General features: G+C 47.8%; 1 protein-coding gene and 1 long non-coding RNA gene across 2 annotated transcripts in view; one reads left to right on the top strand and one right to left on the bottom strand.

The window, feature by feature from the left end:
* LOC306825252 (neural-cadherin-like) overlaps positions 1-24,606 on the bottom strand; it is a gene marked incomplete at its 3' end in the record, with an annotated part of 61,009 nt that overhangs the window by 13,200 nt on the left and 23,203 nt on the right. The window contains exons 2-10 of the mRNA XM_079345860.1: positions 22,017-22,214; positions 15,002-15,227; positions 13,162-13,366; positions 11,576-11,687; positions 7,730-7,979; positions 4,957-5,099; positions 3,325-3,497; positions 1,372-1,540; positions 724-894 (exon numbers count right to left, since the gene is read on the bottom strand). Of these exons, the coding sequence (XP_079201986.1) occupies positions 724-894; positions 1,372-1,540; positions 3,325-3,497; positions 4,957-5,099; positions 7,730-7,979; positions 11,576-11,687; positions 13,162-13,366; positions 15,002-15,227; positions 22,017-22,214 (1,647 nt within the window). The remainder of the gene's footprint in view (positions 1-723; positions 895-1,371; positions 1,541-3,324; positions 3,498-4,956; positions 5,100-7,729; positions 7,980-11,575; positions 11,688-13,161; positions 13,367-15,001; positions 15,228-22,016; positions 22,215-24,606) is intronic.
* LOC306825264 lies at positions 11,694-12,143 on the top strand. Its single transcript, XR_013779236.1, has 2 exons — positions 11,694-11,928; positions 12,021-12,143. It is a non-coding gene; the product is annotated as an uncharacterized lncRNA (long non-coding RNA).

The raw sequence follows: 24,606 nt of genomic DNA on the forward strand, positions 1-24,606 counted from the left end.
TTTATCTATCTGTAATTTCCACACAGATGTCGTCAGTCAAAGGTTGACCACGGTCAACTTGCAGTCTGTTTGTTATTGAGTTGGAGGAACAACAACCACTCCCATGATTCCCCACCAGACCCTTTCTGCTATCGTTTTGATTGAGCGCCCCCTGGTGGTGGAGTTTACACAAAAAACAACATAAAAAACTGTAAATGCCCCCGCTGGCTCCCAAATCAGACTAACGCACGTCGACAGGAAGTGACTATATTTGTATTTTCACACAAAACACTCAGAGTGAGCTTAAAGACATCGGGGGGATTTGTTTCTTTGCAGAATACTTCTTATGAATACACGGGACAGGAGACGATGCACGCTAACAGACGGGACTCGGATCAAACTATGTAATGTCGGATAGTCATGTTAAACCTCTGCAGGTACGGACGCCGTTTCCTGCTGCTCTGAGCGAGACGTTTTGACCCGCCCACCCCTGCAGCTTGTTCAAGGACACGCTCTCCTGGAGCGTCACTCAAAATCTCCCTGCGACTGTAAACAGAGCTGGCCAATCAGAGGACAGGAGGCACATGGGGAGGGCGGGCCTTAAAGAGACAGCAGCTGAAATGAAGCGTTTCAGGCAGAAGCTGAGATTTAACTGAGCTACACATCGTAACGCTGCTCAACTGACTGAAAGCGAGTTTAACCGATTACACTCCTTCTTAGGTCATACTGGTTTCACACACTTACACTCGTAGCGTAAATTCTCAAACTTTGGGCTGTTATCGTTCTGGTCCAGTATCTGGACGGTGAGCTGACAGATGCCGATGAGCGGCTCCTCGGCCCAGTCAGTGGCCGTTACCGTGATCGAATACTCCCTCTGTCGCTCCCGGTCGAACCTCCGGGCTGTCACAATCACTCCTGCAAAGACACACATGAATACACATTTACTCATCCACCCGTTCAGTCGTCCACGCACCACATTTAACCCTCCATCCGTCCGTTCATCCGTCTCAGCGTCCGTCCACAAACCAAGAAAACAAGGACACAATTATAAATGTGTTTGGAAAAACTGGAGTGCAGGGACTTTGTTATGAAATCATGAGAGTGAAAACAGAACCCAGCGACCCCACGTGCACAGACTATATGAGCGTCATTATGTAGATTTATGTTCCTACACTGAGGCGGACCACATTAAAGAAATGACTGATGCACAGGGTTTGGCATTCGATGCATATTCTTTAAAATAACATTTCCTCTCAGCTAAGGTCACACTTTACAATAAATGACAGGATGTCAATTAGAGTTGAAAAAGCAGCGCTGTCTCTGCACACTGAGTCCGCTGCTCTGCGTCTAATTGAGAGCTGGTTTTAGCACAGGCATCGGCGTCCGCTCTACCTGTGTCTGGATGGATTCTGAAGGCAGGCATGGCGCTGTCTCTGTGCATTAAGCCATATTTGACTTTTCCATTTGCTCCCTCATCTGCATCCACCGCATGCACCTGCAACACAAAAGTCCCCGTCGGCTGGTTTTCCAGCACTGAAGCCTGCTCACGATATCGCTGGCACTGAGAGTCAGAGAGAGACAGCAGGAGAGACAAACAAAAACAAGAAGCATCCTGAGTGCATGTTTGAGAATAAATTAAAGGAGAACATGTTACAGCAATGTGGGAACAAGGATCATAGAAGTAGGGCACACAGAGAGGGGCAGCGTATAGATACAGCAGGCAGCGTCTATAGAAAGGAAAACACTCGAGCTTCTTCTTTTGAAGAGCCAGCAGTGAACAGCCTTGTCTTAGCCAGGGATTCAATCCATTCCCCCTAATGAACATATGCCCCAGATAAAGAGGCTCTCTCTGGAGTCTCTCTTTTTGAAATCAGACATAAATGCATGCTTTGCTTTCATCAGAATGACCATGAAAAAAAGAAAAAACAAATGGCGAGGCGGAGCGAGAGTCGGAGCGATGCGGATCAAAGGATGTGTTGCAGGGAGGAATAAAGCAGGGGTTAATGGGTCGTGATGGCACAGGCAGTACGGCCTGCAGGTAGCTTTTCACAAAACTCAAATTACATGAACCATAAGGTCACGCTATGTTTTAACACGTCGACTTGCGGCCAAACTGACAGACCTCAGGAGCACGTTCGAGTCAATCCTAATTAAGGAGCAAGTTAATTAAACAGGTAGAGCATATTGTGATGATATTGCACTTTTTTCCCCCCATAAATTAATTGAAACCCCGATGGAGCGCCTAAAGATAGAGGGGGAGTGGAGGCTAATCAGAACTCATGGGAAAACAGAGCGGGGAAAGACGCAGAAAACGCCAGGGCCAAAAAATAGACCGAAAAAAAGAAGCCTCAGGGAGGGAGAGCTGGCAGGTCGGAAACAGAGAGGAAGAGGGAGGCGTGATAGACGGAGGAATAACTGAAGTGCACTGAGAGGAAGAGGCAGACTAAACTTTGTAGGCCACATTGTGTGAGCACAATCTTTGATTTGAGTCAAAACAAGCGACTGTCAGCAAGTTAGACGGCTTCAGGATGACAGCAGCAGCAACAACAACAAGACACAACAACGCTTTAAAAGAATCATTCAACGTTTTGGAAAACAGATGCTGAGACCCTCGTATCTCTGCTGCACCCCCATTAGCTGGCTAGCTTAGCATGATGGCAGGAATCAGGAGGATGCTGTGGGTCTCTTTTCAGTCAGTCACCTATTAGAGCTTAAAGGTCCCATAGTGTCCTCCATGTGCGTCTATATCCACTCTGATCCTGTATTTGATCATGTCTATAAACCCCTCTATTTCAGCCCTGCTCAGAACAGGCTGTTTCTGTGTCTGTAGCTTTAAATATGTAAATGAGCTGTGTCTGACCACGCCCCCTCTCTGGAAGGGTTCGGGTGTACTCGCTGCTTTCTGGCTCCATGTCCTATTGTTTACGGTGAGAAGGCAGACTCAGAGGGCAGAACAAACACCTAGCTGTGGGAGTGTCACCCACCTGGGGGAGGGGCTACTGCCCTTTGTGATGTCATGAAGGGAACATCTCCAAACGGCCTGTTTGAGGACACATTTTCTGAACAGTGGAGCAGGCAGAAGACGGAGAGGATGGACTTTTCTCATCATTGGGGGGTTTGGAGACAGACTAGAGACACGTGTTGGGATTTTACAGAATTTGGGACCTTTAAAGTGTTTTGATGTAATTTGAGGTTCTAATAGGCCGATCTGAGAAATGGCGGCTCCTCCTCCTGCACGCTTTGCTCAGGTATCAAACACAGCGTCTCCTGAAATGTTTCCTCTGGACCTGACTTGACTTGACTTTGAAGAGCAGTCGATTAAAAAGGTTATAAACAGATCCTGACCTCCTCAAACACGGGTTTGTTGTTGTTGACGTCGTCCACGCCGACGATGACGCGCGCCGTGGAGGAGAGAGGGTGCGGTCCGCCTGACGCGTTGTCGTCTGTGGCCGTCACGTTCAGGACGTACTCCAGGCCTTGAAGCTTGGGCAGGGGAGCGGAGCGCAGACGGATCAACCCTTCAAAGACACAGGAAGTGACACGTTATGAAACACAGGAAGTACATCTGTTAGCCTCTGCGCAGGAAGTCTCAGCGGCCTCGCATGTTGAAGGATGCTATCGATAAAGAAAACAAAGCGAGGCGTGTAAACGGGATGTTGTTGTTCTTCAAAGTGAGATAGCGAGACGCAGACGTTCACCTCAGAGCTCCACAGAAAGGTACAAATATCTGATATTCAGACTAAATCCAAAAAGCAATTTCACAGCCGCGATCTCGTCACTTTTCTAATCAAATAATTGCACGCTCTCCTACGAAGAGGCCCATCCGACTCAGGCACTTGAGCGCAAACATGAAGTCGTAAGTGAGTGGGGTGAGAAGTTAACCAGGCTCAGCAGATGCCTATTAGCTGTTCCCCCCCTCCCCTCTTTGTCTGCCTTCATGTTACGCTGAAGATCAAAGGTGGGATAAAAGGATGCAGCATCTGAGTCAACATCTTTCCTCGTCGAGAGTGAAACAAAACATCAGAGGTTGCAGGACGAACACGCCGGCTGTGATGTGGGGGAAGTCATTGAAGTGAACGCGTCGGGAGGTTTTTTTTATTTTTTATTTTTTTTCTGCGTGTGTTTCGATTCATCTCCTTTAACGCTTCTGATTAAAGACAGCTCGGCATGCTGACACACAAGGATGCGAGTGCCCGACTCTCCTCTCTCCCAATTTACTCGTCTTCCTCGCTGCCCAGGGAGCAGAGCAGCATCCTGGCTCCTAATGACGGTGCGTGACATCGACAGCTCTGCACCACTACATTAAAATAAGTGAAGTGTGGGATGTACACGGTAATTCTCTGGGCTTAAATGTCAACCTTGTTTACATACGCGACAAGCAGCTATTCAGTGATTCAGCCCTCCTGCTGCATACAGCTCCATATAGCGGTTTTCCCTGCACCCAAAGGATATCAGCCTTTGCAATTTCTTTCTCTGAAAATACAGAAAAAGGTGGCAGGGAATATAAAAAGATGACACAAAGGGAAGAGGAGCCGGCGGAGCGCAGCCTGCAGATCCCGAGCCATGATAGAGCAGTTGTTGTGAAATTGAATTGAAAGGGTTGGGTGACAAATGTCACAGTGATTGCCACTGGTTTCGGATCAAAGCATAAATAAAAAAAAAGATAAACTGAGCAGTCGCCAACGCTAGGAAGACGACGGGAAACATTCCTCTGTGAGAGCACAAAAAAAAAAGAAACTTCCTAAATAATGTCATCGTTTAGGTTTTATGAGCTCAGTGATGAAAAGAGCAGCACTCGTTTGGAAGTTACAGCTTTCAATAAAAACTTTTAATACCTCTCCACGTTGACTTTGAGAGCAGAGGGCGTTCATTACACGCCGCCACCGACGGAGGAACGTGTCGGAGCAAATTGAATAAGTGATTTGAGGAAGAGCTTGTCAATTAGAAGGGAGGAGTGAACGCGTGAAGAAGCATCACCTTTCAGGCTGTCGATGACGAAGTTCCCTTCCTCGTTGCCGGCGGTGATTGAATACATTATCCCGTCTCCGTCCGGGTCTTTGGCCAGAACCGTTGCAACCAGAGTGTTTGGGCCCGCGTCCTCGGACACGAAGGTTCGATATCTGCAAAGAGCAAGTCAAGTTTAGCAGACGCTGGAAATAGAATTCATCGACACAAATCATCTCCTCTGTCTGAAGCATCAGCCGTCTGATTGGACGTATGCTTGTGGCTTTCGCTTGTCACTATGATTTAACCTTTCCTCTTAGCCGGCCAGACCGCAGACAAATGATAACGTCTACTGGGACGTTGAAGTCATCGAACAAATGGTGCTTCTGCACACCGGGCCCACTGTGGGCCGTTTGATCCACTAGCTTTTAAAATGTCAACAGTGATTTGCTGGCTGTGCGGTGGCGGGCGGCGAGATGCCCGTCCACACGCCGGAGACGGATACACAGGAACAAAGCTCGATGGGGTGAGGATGAGCTGCGTGACTCAGAGGACGGCGAGATGAAGAGGAATGGAAAACAGGGCCGAAGTGAGAGAGAGAGGAGCAGGTGACAAAAAAGAAGGCTGGCACCCAAGTGACAGGTGAGGTGATATGTGGCGGAGAGAGAGGAGAGCGTGAGCAGAGAGGAAGGCTGACGAGGGGGGGGGGGGGACTCGTCAGCAGAACTCATCCCCCCTGTGTGTGTGTGTGTGTGTGTGTGTCTGAAGTGAGGAGTCAGGGGTGATTGATGGTTTACAGAAGAACGCTGATGGGTGATTCATCTCCGCCAGCCGCTGCAGTCTCCGTGGCAACATGAGTGACCTGTAATCTGTCAGCGGGCTCAGAGGCCACCTCTCCGCCGCTCCCCGGGACGCCACGCATACACTCCACTGTATCCACTGTCGTCCAGCTTCACCCCTCGACTGTGAAGCAGACGGCGCCGGCCTGCCGTCCGTCCGTCAGCCGGACCGCACGTCTCCTTCATTTGCATTTTCACGGGCCGCACTGCTGCACCGACCGGGCTGCACTTCAATCACTTGAAGGCGGCGGCGTGTGCAGCGACGGGACGTGGCAGGAAACATCAGCCCGTCCACTCAGCCAGGATCTCAATCAGTCTGCGCTGAGGACTCCTTCCTTCCACGTCCATCCGTCTTCCTCCACGTGCTCATCTTTGTTCTGTTTCTGGCTCCATTGTCCTCCTCCGCCCTCGCAGCACTTATCTGCATCTCAGTGTGACGGAGCGCACAACACGCCCTCGCTGGCAAACCGCCTGCGTCTCCAACTATCTCTGTACCAGTCTGGCAAGAGGATTTGTCTGAGTGCCGACAGGCTTCCCTGTTTATATCTGACTGGCTGTCTCCTCCTTTGTTTTGGTATTCCTTCCTTGTTGCGCTGAAAGCATGTTTAAGTGTTTTCTCCTCCTCTGTGTTTTGTTTGTCTGCCTCCTCCTGCACCTCCCTGCCCTCCTGTGTGTAAGCCGCCCACTGAGACTGACACCTGACGATGCAACAGGACTGGAACAAACACAGGTACGCGTCAGACGTCTGTGCAAGGTCACTGAGACATGACTGAAAGGACAAGTGGCTCACTCACTCTTTTTTTTTTTTTTTTTTTTTTTTTGGGGGGGGGGGGAGAGAGATAAGTGCAGCAGAGCCGCAGCGACAGTTCTGCCCACACACTCACACAGGTTTGCCAGAAAGTCAGTCGAGGACAACCTGGACTGGATCCAGCTGTCAGTCTGCTGCGCACCTTTGCAACAGGCCAAAAATAAACCCCGGAAAGTTCCATGTGAATTCTCAGTTCAGCTACAATATGAGACAAGAGGGAGCGGAGGCTCACGGTGTTCACGGTGAGTAACAGATTGTTCTGATGCCACAGTGCTGTGATTAACACACCAAATAAATCACAGCGAGCCGGTCTGAACGCGGCTGCTGTGACACGAGACGCCAGCTCTTCATGGCAGGACTCCCAGAATCAGAGAGGCCTGAAGGAAGGAAGGCAGGTCTGTGAAGTGTGATGTAACCACCTAAATATCTGTGATGCAACGACCAGTCTGCGGCTCGGAGTTTTCCTTTATGAAGAAGAGAGAAAGTGTTCAACTTTTTTTGTGTCAGACGGATGCGTCACAAACAAACGGCTCATTTTGTGACGAGAAGAATCGTAAACATGCAGAGAGAACGCCCACACGGACACTTTGCACATCTCCTGAGTAAAGTCTTCCAGATGAAACCTTTCCAGCCCTGCGCTATAAAAAACAACATGGCCGTCACTTCCCTCTTACAGATGATCTTACAAAAACCCAAATAAATAATCTGCAAAAAACTCAGCTGAAATGATGCTAATAAATTCACCCCAAACAACTGTGGATACGGTCAAACATCTAAATATTAAGTTGTCATATTTGAGTGATTTTCATTCATTTAGACTGAAATATTTGAGGTGATGAACTAAAATATATTTAACATGGGTTTAGTCCATTTTTCATTTATGTTCGATATGTTAATAATCAATTGTCCAAACTGCAGCTTCAATGTGCAAACTGCATGTTAGTTCATCTTAGACCTGATAATAAGGACACTTTGAGACGCAGCGTGGAGACATGAGAACATGAATCTGAAAAACACAACGTGCACCAGTGGACCCGTCTTCTGTGGAGCAGCTTGTTGAATTCACGTCACAAAGAATTCAATCAGTTCTGAAGGCGAAAGCAGGTCCGACCCGCCCAGCCCCTGCTCCATGCAGCAGTGCTGCCCGGTCTGTACTCACACAGACTGGGAGAACTCCGGGGCCTCGTCGTTGATGTTCGCCATCCTCACACGCACCGTGGCTGTGCCCGAGTGAGGCTCGTCCCCGCCGTCCGTCGCCATCACCACAAACTCATACAGATGGTTCCGCCTCTCGTAGTCCAGCCGGCCCGCGGGGAAGACGGTCCCGTGGGGAGAGATACTGAAGTCGGGGCTGAGGGTGTAATAGGTGAGCTCGGCGTTTAACCCCGAGTCACAGTCGGTGGCCAAAACTGCAGGAGGGAAGACATCGCAGCGTGACCATCAATTTACAGTTTAATTGAGACGCCGTCAGCTGATGAATATGTTGACAACTGTGTACATCATTATCTTTTTATGGCCTCGCTAAACATGTAATAGATCATCAGCTGTGACAGACACAATTACTGGCACACACACACTGTGCAGGATCCCTGAGGAATGATCACCGTCCCTGCAGAAGTCAGCTTCAAAAAAACAAACAAATACAAGGAGCGAGCGTCGGTGTTTGCTGCACACGGTGTTTGGAAATGATTTTTTATTCTGAAGTAATTACACACACACACACACACACACACACACACACACACACACTATGCATTTGTTTCTAATGTGTGATGAGATTTCTTGACTGCAGCCACAGATATCGACACCCTCGGATACTCGGCTAATTTAAGAGTAAGTTTGTTGGATTTCACTTTAGCTCATTTTCCCTCTCTCAGACCCCGAAGCTCACAACTCTTTTTACGCTGCATATTCTTTTGATGTGTTTATTTCCTCTGAGTCGAACATCAGCGCAGACGCTGCGTGCATCTGAAAGAGTCTTGGATTATTCATTGATAGTATACTGTTTGTATCGAGGCTTCAGTGTGATCTGCTCGCCGCTGGTCAAATAAAATAAAGTACAACATATTTCTTCAACCTCCCAAGAGGCATATCTGTTATATATATATATATATATATATATATATATATATATATATATATATATATATATATATAAAAATGGACAACAAGACAGCTCCCTCTAAGTGAAGTCAAAACACTTGGAGCGCCTCTACAGGTCACAGTCTCAGCTAACTCAACTACTTCCTGTCAGCTCGACGGCTGCAGCTGATCTTATATTATCGGATACATCAAAGAGGAATGCCTGCTGTTGCCATGGTGATTTTTAGTCTGCCGGTTTACGCAGGTGAAATCAGGGGAAAAAAGCCAAAGAAGTTAGGTAGCCGGCTACCTGTGTACGAAACCAGTGGTTCCCAAACTACCCAGTTTTTGGAAATGAGGAACCGTCGCGACCCAATTCACATCGATCACGAATATAAATTGTGAGAGAATGTGCATAAATTAACATTCCTGACCATTTTCATCACCTTTATATTATTTCAGCGTCACTTCTAAACACAACAGCCTGCCGTGCTGTTTGGCTCTCTCATGTAATGACTGCTGAGCGCTCGATCGTGTGGCGAGCTGGTTCAGCCGCAGAGCAGCGCTAAGATACATCCTGGAATCACTCGGAGGGATGGCACAGGTTCATGTCAGTCACAGAGTTAGCTCAGGATGGTCAGGACACGGAGACCTGAGTTCACTCCACACGGAGCCGAACAGACGCCGAGGGAAAAGTTCCCATCTGTTCATGTGGAAACATTTGATCATGTTTTAATGGCACTAAAATACCTGAAGATGACACCGTGTGGATGTGTTATTGAAAACATACACACTTATTTAATATGTTATAAATCACACTAAATAAAAGCTTTGAGGCAGATTAACATGTTTAAATGTTCAAACCTGTTTTCAGAACAATCTGACGTGTTAATAAACCATCAGTTGAACAGTCAAAAAAACAACAAATTAATTAATCACAGCAGCTATATTCATGTCAGATTACCATTAACTTAACATGAACATTTTCTTAGTTGTTTTACTTCGACCTCGCCGTGGCGTGAATCAGCTGAGGGTCGCGACGCCGTCTCTGGGAATCACTGATTTAAACGACATGTGATCAGACTGAAATCCCGCCAAAAAACCAAAGCAGGCCCTGCATCAGGTCAGCAGGGGAACCGACAGCCTCCTGTCTGAACCCACCTGAGGGACCTTTGACCTTTTACCAGGAAGTGAAATGAGAGCTGTGGACTGGAGGGGTCGAGCTCGGTGGTGGTATTTTGGCTTCACTTTACGACAACTGCAGGACATGAGAGTGAGCTGTCCATCTTTATACACAGTCAATGATCTTTAGAAACAACCCGAGTTGGAAGTTAATCTTTAGTGAAATGTTTGATTGTTGAGCTGACAGTTTAAAGGTAATTTAAATTGGTGATCCATGCAGCCTCACACATTTTCCTCTCTCTCTTTCCAGATTTGCGCCTTTTGATCTGAATTGCGAGCTGCAGTCTATTCATAGCAAAAAAAGATCTAACTTTTCCTTTCAGAACATCTCCCATCTCCGCTTTCTCTCGCTTGGATCTCTCCACCGCTGGGCTCTTTCTTCCGTACCGCTCGTTTGAGTTTTTTCTTCGTGTTGCTCTGGTTTATATCGGGTGCTGTTTTCTCTGACTGCCGGTTCTGCTGTGCCAACAATTTCAGCAGCTCCGGGCTGTGTGTTTGAATGTTTTCAGATTAAATTTGTTCCATTTTTCTCACCCAGAATCCACTGGGAACTCTATCCCCCAGCTTGAGTTTCCCACGAATCATCTGCCGTCTGCCGTGTGGGGGAGGGACGCCCCACAAAGAGGGAGCGTTTGACCAGAACTAACGAACGCCGGGTTGGAAGGTGAGAACGAGGAGATACCTTTATGTGTGTTTTTTGGATGTGGGGCGTCGGTGAAGAGAGCCGGTTCAATTGTGAGTAAAATCAAAAAGACTGCGGGACATTCTGAAGTCCTGTTGAGCAACTTTTCTGTCTTTGGCTGGAGCTAAATATCGCACAGGGATCCTCAAGTATAAACCTCTAAAATAAACCGGATTTTAAAGCACAAACAAGAAAAGATGCCAAACTGAAAACCTTTGAATACAATCTTCTCCCTGCACGATGTGATACTGCTTTAAGTGTGATATAAGGAAGCTTCATGCAGTAACAGATACATGGACTCTGTGTGTGTGTGTGTGTGTGTGTTTGTTAGTCGAGTTTCTTAGCACCCATTGGTCCGAGGGACGTCAGACTTGGCGGGCGTATTGCTGTAGTTTTTCTGCGGTGCGACACGAGTCGAGGGGAAACGACACGCTCAGAAGGACACTCGGTGAAAGGCGATGTTATTTAGGTCGCCGAGTGGACGGGACACACGCGACATTGCTACGCTCCGCCCGACTGCTGCATGTTAGCTAACCTTGGTTAAAAAAAAGTCACATGGCCAGTGTTAGCCACCTTGCTAACGTTACTCTGTAGGAAGCATGTAATGCCATTTTTTGTGATGTTGCGGAAACAACACGCGCAGAGGGAGACTAGCTAGGCTATTTTATTTAGGTACACGTTAGCTAACTGTCGTTAGCTGTCGTTAGCTAACTGTCGTTAGCTGTCGTTAGCTAACTGTAGTTAAAACAAGTCAGAGGGAAGCTTTTGTTTCAAAGCTGGTCGACTACAGAAGTACACGTTGCCCCTGTCCAATCCTGGGTGGGAACCTGAGGGTTGCTGGTTCAAGTCCTAGGAGACAGTTTAGTTCGGGGTAACTGGAGAAGGAACTCAGCTCTGAATCATCTTTTAGTTTCTTTCAGATTATATTTCTTTCTCCTTTAGAGTCTGCGTGAAGAACAGCTGCTGTTTTCAGTGAAAAAATTGACTTTTTAAATAGTTTCTCTCCAAAATGCAAAAAGAAACAGATGGATGAGAAATCTGGGGTCAGCGGAGTCTCACCCTGCAGCAGAGACGTTGCCGTGGTTACAGTCTCGGGGACACCATCCACACTGTAGATGGATTGGAGGAACTCTGGGACACAATCATTCTCATCCGTTATCAACACCTGAACCTGATTAGGACCAAAGTGAGAGAGGGAGGAGAGAGGAGGAGAGGAGGAGAGGAGAGGAGGAGAGGAGGTGAAAGAAGGAGAGGGGAGAGGATGAGAGGAGGGGTGAGAGGAGGAGGAGAGGAGAGGAGGAGAGGAGGTGAAAGAAGGAGAGGGGAGAGGATGAGAGGAGGGGTGAGGGGAGGAGGAGAGGAGGAAAGAAAATAAGGAGGGGAGAGGAGAGAGGAGGGGAGGAGGAGAGGAGGTGAAAGAAGGAGAGGGGAGAGGATGAGAGGAGGGGTGAGAGGAGGAAAGGAGAGGAAAGAAAATAAGGAGGGGAGAGGAGGAGGATAGGAGAGGAGGAGAGGAGATGAGGTGAAAGAAGGAGAGGGGAGGAGAGGAGACGAGGTGAGGAGAGGAGGGGAAAGAAAATAAGCAGAGGAGAGGAGAGAAGAGGAGGTGAGGAGAAAAGCAGAGGAGGGGAGGAGAAGAAAGAAAAAAAGGAGGGGAGAGGAGAGAAGAAGAGGTGAGGAGAGGAAAAGAAAGAAAGAAAGAGGTGAGGAGGGGAGAAAGAACAGAAGTAATCAGAGAAGAAGATGCTAAATTAACATCTCTATAATAACCTTCAACAGCAGGAGACGAGCGTGGGAAATGTTTCTGCACAGGAAGCTGACCACAAAAATGTAATCTAAATTGCATTTCATAGTTTCTCGGGTTGCCAGTTCACCACATTCTTTATCTTCCACTTCATGACTTCCCGAGTCAAAAATAGAAATGTTCCGAGCATGTGTGTGTTTTCGACAAAGGCCCTTAGCTGCCCTGCGCCCTACGAGCTCCCTGTCACCACTGTGTGTAAAGTGTGAAGTGACAGCTGAGTAATAGTCCTGAAATAGCTGGGATAGGTTTTCACAGGCTTCATCTCCAACTCCACAGCACCCACTGAGCAGAGGTAGATTTCCCTCCTGAGAAATCTGCGGTGTGGAGTGAGCGCCTCACATGAAAATTGGGTAACAAAATCTTTGAATTAATAATTTAAATACACTGAATTCATGCATAGTTTATCATTTTCAGTGTGAATGGAGTTTTCAGATTTAGAGTTTATCACAGCCCCAAAGTGTTCGTGCATCGCTCGATCTCGAGCTCGTCCTCAGACGACAAATACAAATAAAATCACTTTGTCCTCCGGTCCGCTTGTTAACATCTCAGAAGCATTCAGCCGTGTCGACAGCGGCCCAGCCTGCTGCTTCTTCTCCGTGGTTACGGCCGAGCAGTGCGGTGTCAACAGGTCAGCTCTGAGATCAGACCGTCGCAGGTAAACGCAGCCTTGTCACTCCAAATGAGCCACAACATAAAGGTCAAAACAGGCCTGTGTGAGAGCGTCCGCTGGGAGAGAGCAAAGGGCCGCCATTCTGAGCAACAGAGCAGATTTATTTATCAAGCTTCAAGTCAGCAGTCAGAGGAAAGCTTCGTGTGACAGCTGCAGTAATAACTCACTCACCTCTGTGGCCGTGCTCAGGCTGCCGGCCTCCTCGCTGGCTCGCACCATCAGCAGGTACCGCCGCTGGTCGCTCTCATAATCCAACGTCCGGGTCAGGCTGATCTCTCCCGTCTCCTGCCGGATGCTGAACAGGCTGCTGGGATTGATCAGCAGGCTGTAGCTGATTGGCTGCTTCTGGAAGGAAATGGCAAACACCACCAGGAAGCTGCAGAACAAAAAGGGACAGAAATGGAAGAAACTGTCGTTACTGTTTGATTGTCGATGCACATGTGCTGGATTAAAATCGAATCCTCTCGTCCTGCAGCGGCGGCGGCGCGCAGCAATGAAATCAATCACTGCACGGCTCATCGACTGCACGCTATGAACGCCGTCAATCAGCGTTTGTCAGTGCCGTGTAATAATATCACACTATTATGCAGATATCAGTGTTTGTTTTCATGGTTAAGAGAGTTTGTCTCCCACTAATGCCGTGTGATAATATCTCAATTCATGCTCCAGTGCGTCGCTGTGACCACATGAATATTCATTAGGCTGAACCATCACAGGTACGGCGTTCACACATTGACACCTCAGCGTGCATGCTGCAGTTATTTTCGGCGCTGCTTGTGCAGAGGATTAAATATTTCATTTGGTTTAATTGTTACAAAGCAGGATAGTAAATCTCCTGTCACTGAGCGCGTGTGTGTACAAACACCTCGCACGCTGACACCATTATTTATATTTTCTCCTTCCTTTTATTGTCTTCTTCACAATCACACAATCTCTTCGAGCTAGCGCAGCAGCAACAATAAATCTGACAGACTGTTTGCTGATAGCCACATTGGAACCAATCACATCTGAATAAAACGTCCCAAAGAAAGCGTCTTAATGCGAGACAACGAGACATCACGAGACGACGCACCAGACTACTATCAGCTTTAAAGGACAAATACTGTCGCACCATGCCACAAGCTTCTTTCCACTGCGGCTCTACACCAGACTTCTTCCTGCCGGCCCGCTCGTATGGACACAGCAGGATTACCTTCAACCTTCAACTTACCTTCAACCTTGAATTTCCCTCGGGATCAATAAAGTATCTATCTATCTATCTATCAAACCTCCTCCTCACCTACAAATCACTGCTGGGCTTCAACCCATAGTTCAGACACGTATTGTTACCATGGACACACGCTGTACGCTGGACCCTGATTTGATTTTATGAGAAACGTGTTCTCCTTAGTTAGGCGTGTTGCTGAGCTGATTGACAGGTGGGCGCCGTGTGACGGTTTGTCAGGAGGCTTAAAACCCGCCTCAGCTCTCAGCCTGTCGTTAGCTTGACTCAAAGTTAGCCTGAGACAGCATTTCCAGCACGGAGACCGCCATCCATGGGACTCCAGCGCCCCCTGCAGGGACACACGGGGGACTCCAGCGCCCCCTGCAGGAACACACGGGGGACTCCAGCGCCCCCTGCAGGAGCACACGGGGGACTCCAGCGCCCCCTGCAGGAACACACGGGGGACTCTAGCGCCCCCTGCAGGAACACGCGGGGGACTCCAGCGCCCCCTGCAGGAACACACTGGCTTCAACGTTCATATTTACAGTCTTTGAAGTCTGCAGAACATTTTGCTTGTTGGAAAATTGCCAATCAGTTGTACATCCTCAGAGTGCCGAGCGGTTATGTAGCGAGCTGCATGTACAGAGGCTGTAGTCCTCGTCACAGTGACCGTGGGTTCAATCCTACTGCGGCCCTTTGTTGCTCTTCACCCCCCCCCCCCCCCCCCCCCCTCTCTCCAACATTTCCTGTCCTGTCCAATAAAGCCCTCCCTGCTCATGTGAGTGTGTGTACATGTGTGGTACTCACGGCTGTCCTTCCGGCGTGTTCTCTGGGATGGAGATGGCGTAGCTGCTGTTGGTGAACTGCGGCGCTCTGGCTCCGGCGACGACAGAGAGCATGGCGGGGGCACTGCGGCTGCCCGGGCCATCCAGAGCTACCACACTTAACAAGTACTCCCTGTCCCTCTGCAGCAGCAGGCCCGTGGTCACCACCTGCCCCGTCTTCCTGTCCACTGCAAAACATCCGTCCCCGCCTGCAGGGAAATACAATTAGAATATTTTTACAGAAGCACATCCAAACTAATCCAAGCCAAGAGCTGCCTGCTGGAATACTAATGTGAGCCGCATCACGATGTGGACGAGGTGAGTCTGTCTTTCTGGGTTTGATTAATGCAGATCTTTTTTGTGTGTATGATTTGATTCATGTCCAACAGATTACAACACAACACAACACAACCTCTCTGAGCAGCTCAATTATTTATCAAAACATTGAATCAGAGTTGGATGAAAAATGATTTACACTGAATGTTGTGAACATTTGTTACCTTTATAAGAGCCATCGGTGTTCCTCATAGTCTGATCATGACATGAGGATTAAGATATACAAAGCAGCTTTATTAAAATGACTCCTTAATGGCTGTTTCTGTATTCAGGCAGTATGGCACACATTCAACAGTGACTTTAAGCTGAATTTGCATTTCCATTTCCATGAATCCATTTGGCAGACGCTTTTGTCCACAGCGACGTACAAATTAGGAACGATCCGAGCCACAATAGAAGAAGCCGTGGAGAATAAATGTCTGAACACTCGGCTCCGTGCTCCTGCAGATCTGCTCGCTGTTCTTATCTCTGACCACAGAGCCGTTTCAATGGAAGCGTTAGCCTTAGCCCACGCTAGCTCACTTTGCATCAACGGCACACAGAAGCCAAAGAGTTCAACTCTGAAAACATTTCAACCTGTTGGAAGTCAAACACTGAAAATCCCCGCTGTACACTCCCAGGAGCGTGAGCACGCTGTATGTTCTGTTAAATGTCGCCGTTTGTCGTCTAACACAGAGCTGAAGGTCGTTTGTGAATTGTTCATGACTCTCAGAAAGGGGAGAGAGCCGGGCGTAGAGGGAGCACTGAAGGAATGCTACTGTCAAAGTCGAGCTAGCTTTTAAAAAATGACCAACCCGGCCTTTAAGAGTTGTTGCTCACGGTGGATTCATGTTGGGTCGCAGTAAATAATAAAACAAGGTGTTTGCTCTGGATTGAGGGAACACCCGTCTGTGCAGTAAAAACCCTTACAGTTACTCCATGGCTGCATTTGAATCTTCCCTGGGGAGTTTTCTTTTCTAACTGCACTGTGTTGTTTGTGTCCTTGGTAATCACAGAAATGTGAAATGAACTCCTTTCTCACTTGGCAGAAGCCATTTTTAAAAGTGTTTTGATACAGTATTATGGAAAAAAATATCCTTGAAAAAACTGAAGAGCAGCAGCTCATGACCTCAGACTTCAACTGATATGTCAATTGGATTTTTTATTCTCAGGAATATTTAACTCTACCGACATCTCCCTGCAAGCCAAACTCACAGCGGTACAAAAGTAGAAATAAATCAAAGTTTTTCATTCTTATAAGCAGATCAGACAGAAGCCTCACTTTTAATCCTCAAGTGGAACGACAGGCACAAAACCTCACAATTAAAATGGTTTTAATAACAGAGACGAGCTTATTTTTCTCTTGAGTAGAAGAAAATCAGCGTGCACATTTTACTAAGATCTCCTAATTTCACCTAAAAACAGCCAGATGCAGTTTTATCTCCGCCTTTCTGTCATTTCAGGACATAAATATTGTACTCATCTCCCTGCACATCTGCACAATGTGAAAACTTGATACGTTGGTCATAACCAGAAACAAGACAAGAAGTACGAGCTATTATCTTTTTAATGAGCGTCTCCTGCTGAAGCTGCCTCAGAACATCACATCTCTTCACTAATTTAAAACTTTTAAAAGCACTGGAACAGAGAAGAACTCTTTAAATCCCGAGTGTTACAGTCCTCCTGGACCCAACTGCCATGAACTTAAAGGCATACAGGGTCAGCAGTCGTTCAAACTGTTTGTCATATTGTCGTTCCAACTTTACAGTGCAGATAAGAATGACATTTCGTTGATAAAACAAAGTATATACAGTAGTTAATTAGTATTTACAAAATACGCTGCAGATATAAAATATATTAATATATTAATTACACACAAAAATATGTGTGTAATTAATATACAGATAAACATATGGCACGTTTTACAGTCCGGCTGCAGCATCAACACTGAGAATGTTTGTAAAGTAATTATTTTTATTTTTGTTCAGCTGTTTGTCTCTGGTCTCTTGCAGAAACACACGTTGTTTATATCTATGTTTAGAAAATGTTTATTTTCAAGCTCCCTGCTGACGTATCGATGCTTTTTAAAATCTTAATGGTCCTGTCACTGACTGTCAGGATTTATCATCAGGTGTGTGCTGCCATCTTTCAAACTTTTGCACGGGCGTGTTGCACATGTGTTCTAATGTTACACACACTGCACCTGCATGAGGTCACACACACACTGCACCTGCATGAGGTCACACACACTGCGCGTGCATGAGGTCACACACACTGCACCTGCATGAGGTCACACACACACTGCACCTGCATGAGGTCACACACACTGCACCTGCATGAGGTCACACACACACTGCACCTGCATGAGGTCACACACACACTGCACCTGCATGAGGTCAGACACTGCACCTGCATGAGGTCACACACACTGCACCTGCATGAGGTCACACACACTGCACCTGCATGAGGTCACACACACACACTGCACCTGCATGAGGTCACACACTGCACCTGCATGAGGTCTCACACACACACTGCACCTGCATGAGGTCACACACACACACTGCACCTGCATGAGGTCACACTGCACCTGCATGAGGTCACACTGCACCTGCATGAGGTCACACACACACACTGCATCTGCATGAGGTCACACACTGCACCTGCATGAGGTCACACACTGCACCTGCATTAGGTCACACTGCACCTGCATGAGGTCACACACACTGCACTTGCATGAGGTCACACACACACACTACACTTGCATGAGGTCACACAGACACACTGCTCATGCATGAGGTCACACACACACTGCTCATGCATGAGGTCACACACACTGCTCATGCATGAGGTCACACACACTGCACTTTCATGAGGTCAGACACTGAACTTGCATGAGGTCACACACACTGCACTTGCATGAGGTCACACACACTGCACTTGCATGAGGTCACACACACTGCTCATGCATGAGGTCACACACACTGCACCTGCATGAGGTCACACACACACACACTGCACTTTCATGAGGTCAGACACTGCACTTGCATGAGGTCACACACACTGCACTTGCATGAGGTCACACACACTGCACCTGCATGAGGTCACACACACACACTGCACCTGCATGAGGTCACACACTGCACCTGCATGAGGTCACACACACACTGCACCTGCATGAGGTCACACACACACACTGCACCTGCATGAGGTCACACACACTGCACCTGCATGAGGTCACACTGCACCTGCATGAGGTCACACACTGCACCTGCATGAGGTCACACACTGCACCTGCAAGAGGTCACACACTGCACCTGCATGAGGTCACACACACTGCACTTGCATGAGGTCACACACACACACTACACTTGCATGAGGTCACACACACACACACTGCTCATGCATGAGGTCACACACACACTGCTCATGCATGAGGTCACACACACTGCTCATGCATGAGGTCACACACTGCACTTTCATGAGGTCAGACACTGCACTTTCATGAGGTCAGACACTGCACTTGCATGAGGTCACACACACACTGCACTTGCATGAGGTCACACACACACTACACTTGCATGAGGTCACACACACACACTACACTTGCATGAGGTCACACACACACTGCTCATGCATGAGGTCACACACACACTACACTTGCATGAGGTCACACACACTGCTCATGCATGAGGTCACACACACACTGCTCATGCATGAGGTCACACACACTGCTCATGCATGAGGTCACACACACTGCACTTGCATGAGGTCACACACTGCACTTGCATGAGGTCACACACACTGCAATTGCATGAGGTCACACACACACACTACACTTGCATGAGGTCACACACACACTGCTCATGCATGAGGTCACACACACACTGCTCATGCATGAGGTCACACACACTGCTCATGCATGAGGTCACACACACTGCACTTTCATGAGGTCAGACACTGAACTTGCATGAGGTCACACACACTGCACTTGCATGAGGTCACACACACACTGCACTTGCATGAGGTCTCACACACACACTGCTCATGCATGAGGTCACACACACACTGCTCATGCATGAGGTCACACACACTGCACTTTCATGAGGTCAGACACTGCACTTGCATGAGGTCACACACACTGCACTTGCATGAGGTCACACACACTGCACTTGCATGAGGTCACACACACACTGCACTTGCATGAGGTCACACACACTGCTCATGCATGAGGTCACACACACACTGCACTTGCATGAGGTCACACACACGCTGCACTTGCATGAGGTCACACACACGCTGCACTTGCATGAGGTCACACACACTGCACTTGCATGAGGTCACACACTGCACTTTCATGAGGTCACACACTGCAATTGCATGAGGTCACACACACTGCACTTGCATGAGGTCACACACACTGCACTTGCATGAGGTCACACACACTGCACTTGCATGAGGTCACACACACTGCAATTGCATGAGGTCACACACACTGCACTTTCATGAGGTCACACACACTGCACTTGCATGAGGTCACACACACATACTGCACTTGCATGAGGTCACACACACTGCACCTGCATGAGGTCACACACACAAATAATAAATAAATAAAACAAGAGAAATCTGTGTTGCGATCTCTCCTGAGGGAGTCCTGAGGCCAGACCAGCTGAGATCGCCTGCTTTAAAATAATTTCTTTCCATATTATCTTTACACTCCGGCCTGTCTATGGTCTTTTTTATCATTCAGTTCTTCACCTATTTAAGTCTTTATGAACGTGTATGTACTTATGAATGTAGGATTGGTGTAGTCTAGCCTTTAGGGATTCTGGTTGTTTTATTACCACCCTCACCTCTTTAGGACTCGGGCCAAAACAGATCTCAGTGCTCCCTTAATGTTTGCCTTGAGTCTGTTATCGTGGTCCACCTGAAGGAAACTATAATGGGACCTGTTGCCTGCAGTCTGTTGGCACATGGCACCTTTTCAAGCCTCTGACTCTATGAAGACTGTAAAAACACTGTGACAGTTTGACACACTTCACTTTCTGCAGCTCTGGAAGCGGCTGTTTGCTGTAGGTGCTCCCAAATTTTGACAAACTAGACTCGCACTGACAGGAAGTAAACTGCTGCGCTACAATCATCTGTTTGTACCAGTTCTTTGCTTTTTTTAAAAATAAAATAAAATACATTATGGGAAATATGTTTAGTTGCAAGTGTAGCTCAGCCATGCACTGTGTATCACTGTGGCATTTTTGAAAATACTGAATATTGATGACCAAGAATCATGTGTCCTGTGTGAATGTGTGTGTGAGTCCTGACTGTCTACAGTGAGGGAGAAGCTGGAGTCCTGCTGGCTGTGTTGTTGTCAGAGCTGTGTTTACATGGACGGGACGGCCGGCTCCTCCCCTTGTGTATAAAAGCTGTTTGAGTCAAGAAGAAGAAGAACATACTCACTGATTGTGTCGTCAGCCTTTTGAGATCAGAGTCATTCTGTCTCACTGTCTGTGCTTCCTGAAGTTTTTTTTACCACTTTTTCACGAGTTGACAGTTGGAGGTGAAAACTCGTGAAGTTGGAGGCGAAAAATTCAAGAAGGTGCGAGAGGAAGCGAAGAGGACTCGGAGTGTGTAACGAAGACTTTTCAAAAATAGGCTCTACAAATGATTCATGAAGAAGGAAATGCATTCAACACGTCTTAGACCTCAAAGACACACGTGACGAGCGTAAACTCCTCTGGACAGCACTTAAATAAAAGATCACTGCAGTTAAACACTGAAGAATGAGGTCAGACAGGCTGACCTGGCACGTCAAAAGGCCGCCTACAATCATCCTCAGAGGACTTAAGACTTAAAGACAAGATAAGAGGGTTAAATAAATACATGTGAAATCTGAAAATTGGGTCTAGATTACGTTGAGGGGGGACTATTTAGTATTTAATTTGATCTTTCCGAGGTAAACCTCAGCGCTTACAGGAGTTCTTATCGTGTTCATCCAGACCACGGGTGCATTGTGGTAAATGTGGTTTACCTCATCAGACAGCTGTGCAACACACTGATGTGAGTCAAAGCTAAGTCTGCAGTGTTTTGTAAAGCCCCTTTAGCAAGATTAGCACATCCCCCCATCTTTGACATGCCAACAAACCTCTATCCCCAAAAACACTGGGGGGTCTACAACGCTGGCAGATTTCCAGCAGCCCACTGTGTGTGTCTTTGTGTGTGTGTGTGTGTGTGTGTGTGTGTGTGTGTGTGTGTGTGTGTGTGTGCATGAAACAGAGAGAAGCAGACAGATAGACAAGAGTGCATGATAAGTGCATAACAAATGTGTGAAGGCCTCTGGCTCTGTGTTCCTGTTTGTGTGTGTGTGTGTGTGTGTGTGTGTGTGTGTGTGTGTGTGTGTGTGTGTTTGGGAGAGAGAGAGAGAGAGCGAGAGAGAGAGAGTGGCGTTGATACAGAGACGGAGAGACACAGAAACTAATGGACACCTAAAGAGTGTATGAATGCATGAATGAATGTGTGAGCGCCTGTGGCTGTCTTTGTGAGCGGCTGTGCTGGTGTCTGACTAGTTGTATTTATTTCCGAGGCGCCACAGCCTGTCAAACTATTTCAACAGCACAGCCTCACAGGATTTTAACACCACTTCCTTCCTTTACATCGAGTGTGTGCGCAGAGAGCAGGAAGCTTACCATCCGACAGGAAGTACTCCACCTCTCCGCTCCTGCCCTCGTCTCCATCCTGGGCCTGGAGCTGGTAGACAAACGTCCCCGCGGGGGCCTCAGGGGACACCACAGCCAGGTACGGGTACGGCTTCATATTCCACTCAGGGATGTTGTCGTTGACATCTGTGATCCTCAGCCTCACCTTGTTCAGGTACCAGTCTGGGCCTGGGGGGGAGGGGGGAGGGGGGGGGGGGGGGTGCAGAGATAGTGGAGAAGCTGTGGTTACTGGAAGTGACAGCTGTCATGTAAGTGTGTGTGTGTAGAGGGGAGACACGCCGCCAGGGTAACCCAGCGCTGTGACAGGCAGCGAGTCACTGACGGTACAGGTATGTAAGATATACATGCAGCCTGAGAATAAATCTCAGAGCTTCTTCTCTCCGCAGCGTGAAACCAAAGCCAATACAATCTGGACTCAGCTCAGAGACTCAGTCAAAGGAAATTACTGCGCTATCTTGAACACGGCTCACTATCTTCCTTTTGCTTGCACATAGCTGCCAGCTTTGGGAGATTGGTTTAAGTGGATGTCAGGAGGGCTGTTGGAGCCCAAGGTGGAGGTTGGTGGTTGTGATGTCATCAACCCTTTTTCCATCAGGGCTCCAACCGGGCTTCCAGACATCCAGCTCCCACGGGAGTCGGCCTCAGCCTCCCGTCTGTGTAAGGCTACCTTGATCTCACCTCAGGGGCCTCGGGATGAAGCCTCACGGCTGCAGGCATTTTGTCGCCTGCACACAGCATCACTGGAGTGAATAAGAAGATTCCAGAAATCCAATTACCAACTCACTCACCCTGAGCCGGGCCGAGACAGCTCGTGTGCGCAGCAGCGCCCAAAGAGAAGCGGCGTACAAGTGCGTTGCAGCCTGGATGACAGGAGCTGACTGTGCCGTTAGCTGGAACTGATGGCAGGGGTTCGTTATCCACATTAAACCCCATGACAAAATCTGGAAACAATGTGCACAAAAAACTCCTGACACCGCCACAGGCCAGATCTAGGGCACTTTGTGTGTGCACAGTCTATTCCTGCAAAGTGGAGCAAGTCAGCCCATTGTGAGCTGAGACACTATTTCAGCAAATATTGGCTGTGATGTTGTGTCAACGTGGCATGAAGGAATGTCAGAAGAGCTGCCAACCAGCTCAGTCGGGCTGCGATCCACAGAGGCCATCTGCCTCCCCCCCCCCCCCCCCCCAACAAGAACCCCGTACACACACACACACACACACACACACACACACACACGGTGTGGTCACGAGATGTGACAAACCAGCCCGTCATCCCGTCACAGCTGAACACATGGATGAACAGTTGAAGTACAGCTGTCATTAGCATGTCTCTGCCGACCTTCTTATCACACACACACACACACACACACACACACACACACGCCACCTTTGTAACCTGAGGGCTAAAAGTAACTATGGATTTCAAATCCTATTATGTAAGAGCTCCCCTGTGTGTAACCACAGGCTATATATGTTCTCTTTAATCCCAGACAAAAGCAGCAGGAGCTAGCGTAGCATCCTCTCCCTGCCTGAGGTCTGACTCAACAGATGTGCCCGCGCTCTTCAACATCTTTTAATTTTCTTAATTTCCTGTGACACTGTCTCTAAAAAGATGATTATAGGCTATTAGAGAAAACTATAGCGTGGTGAAGCACATGCACACAGCAAACGATGTTAAGCGTTCAAAGTGCATGAATCACCTTAATAAATCTTTTACAGCGCCGGCTGTTCGCTCAGACGAGTCGGGAAGCAGGCGCTCACATCACTACTGCTTCTTCTTTTTCAACTGGCTTACAGTTAAGACGCCTTTTGATGGGAAATACAACGTGCTGCGCTCCAGCCTGGCTGTGGAGTGTTCACAACTGTAACACAATGACTATAAAGTGTGTGACAGCTCCTAAAAGGATTGTTGGAGGGATAATAACAGAGGATGGAAGAAGCTGGAGGAGAGAATTAATCTAGCTTTCTGCTCAGGCTTTAAAGTTGCTCTGCGGAGAGAGAGAAAAGTTCTGACTCGGATCTGACGATAGATCGTTTTGGATAAATAGCCGCTGCATCGTGGGGGCAGAGAAACTAATCAATGTTCAGATTCTATCTCCTAAAATGTCGACAGCAGCAGTTTATGCAGTTTAAGCCAGATCATCCAGCCCTGTAAGACGGAACAATCCCGGCGTGATGAATAATATGAGGGGATAAAGATTCTTCCGCAAAGTAGAAGAGGCTTAAAAGGCACTTAATCAAAAAGAAATCAGAGCTCCAGCACTTAACATTTAGTTGACTATCAAATGTTGGCGGGGAGCAGAGCAAAGACACATTCCTGCCTCCTGCTTGTTGGTGTCTTTCCCAACCGTGTCTCTGTGGTAATGCTGCTGATGATTTTACAAGGCTCCATCTAATTAGCTTGTTACTGAGAGACTAATCAGAGGCACGGCAGATAATTAGAGCCTATCAGCTCTGGAATGATAATGAAGAATGTACCAGTGTGTGTGTGTGTGTGTGTGTGTGTGTGTGTGTGTGTGTGTGTGTGTGTGTGTGTGTGTGTGCACATGCATGTGAGCGA

The sequence above is a fragment of the Symphodus melops genome, assembly GCF_947650265.1.
Source record: "Symphodus melops genome assembly, chromosome: 6".
Taxonomy (NCBI): domain Eukaryota; kingdom Metazoa; phylum Chordata; class Actinopteri; order Labriformes; family Labridae; genus Symphodus; species Symphodus melops.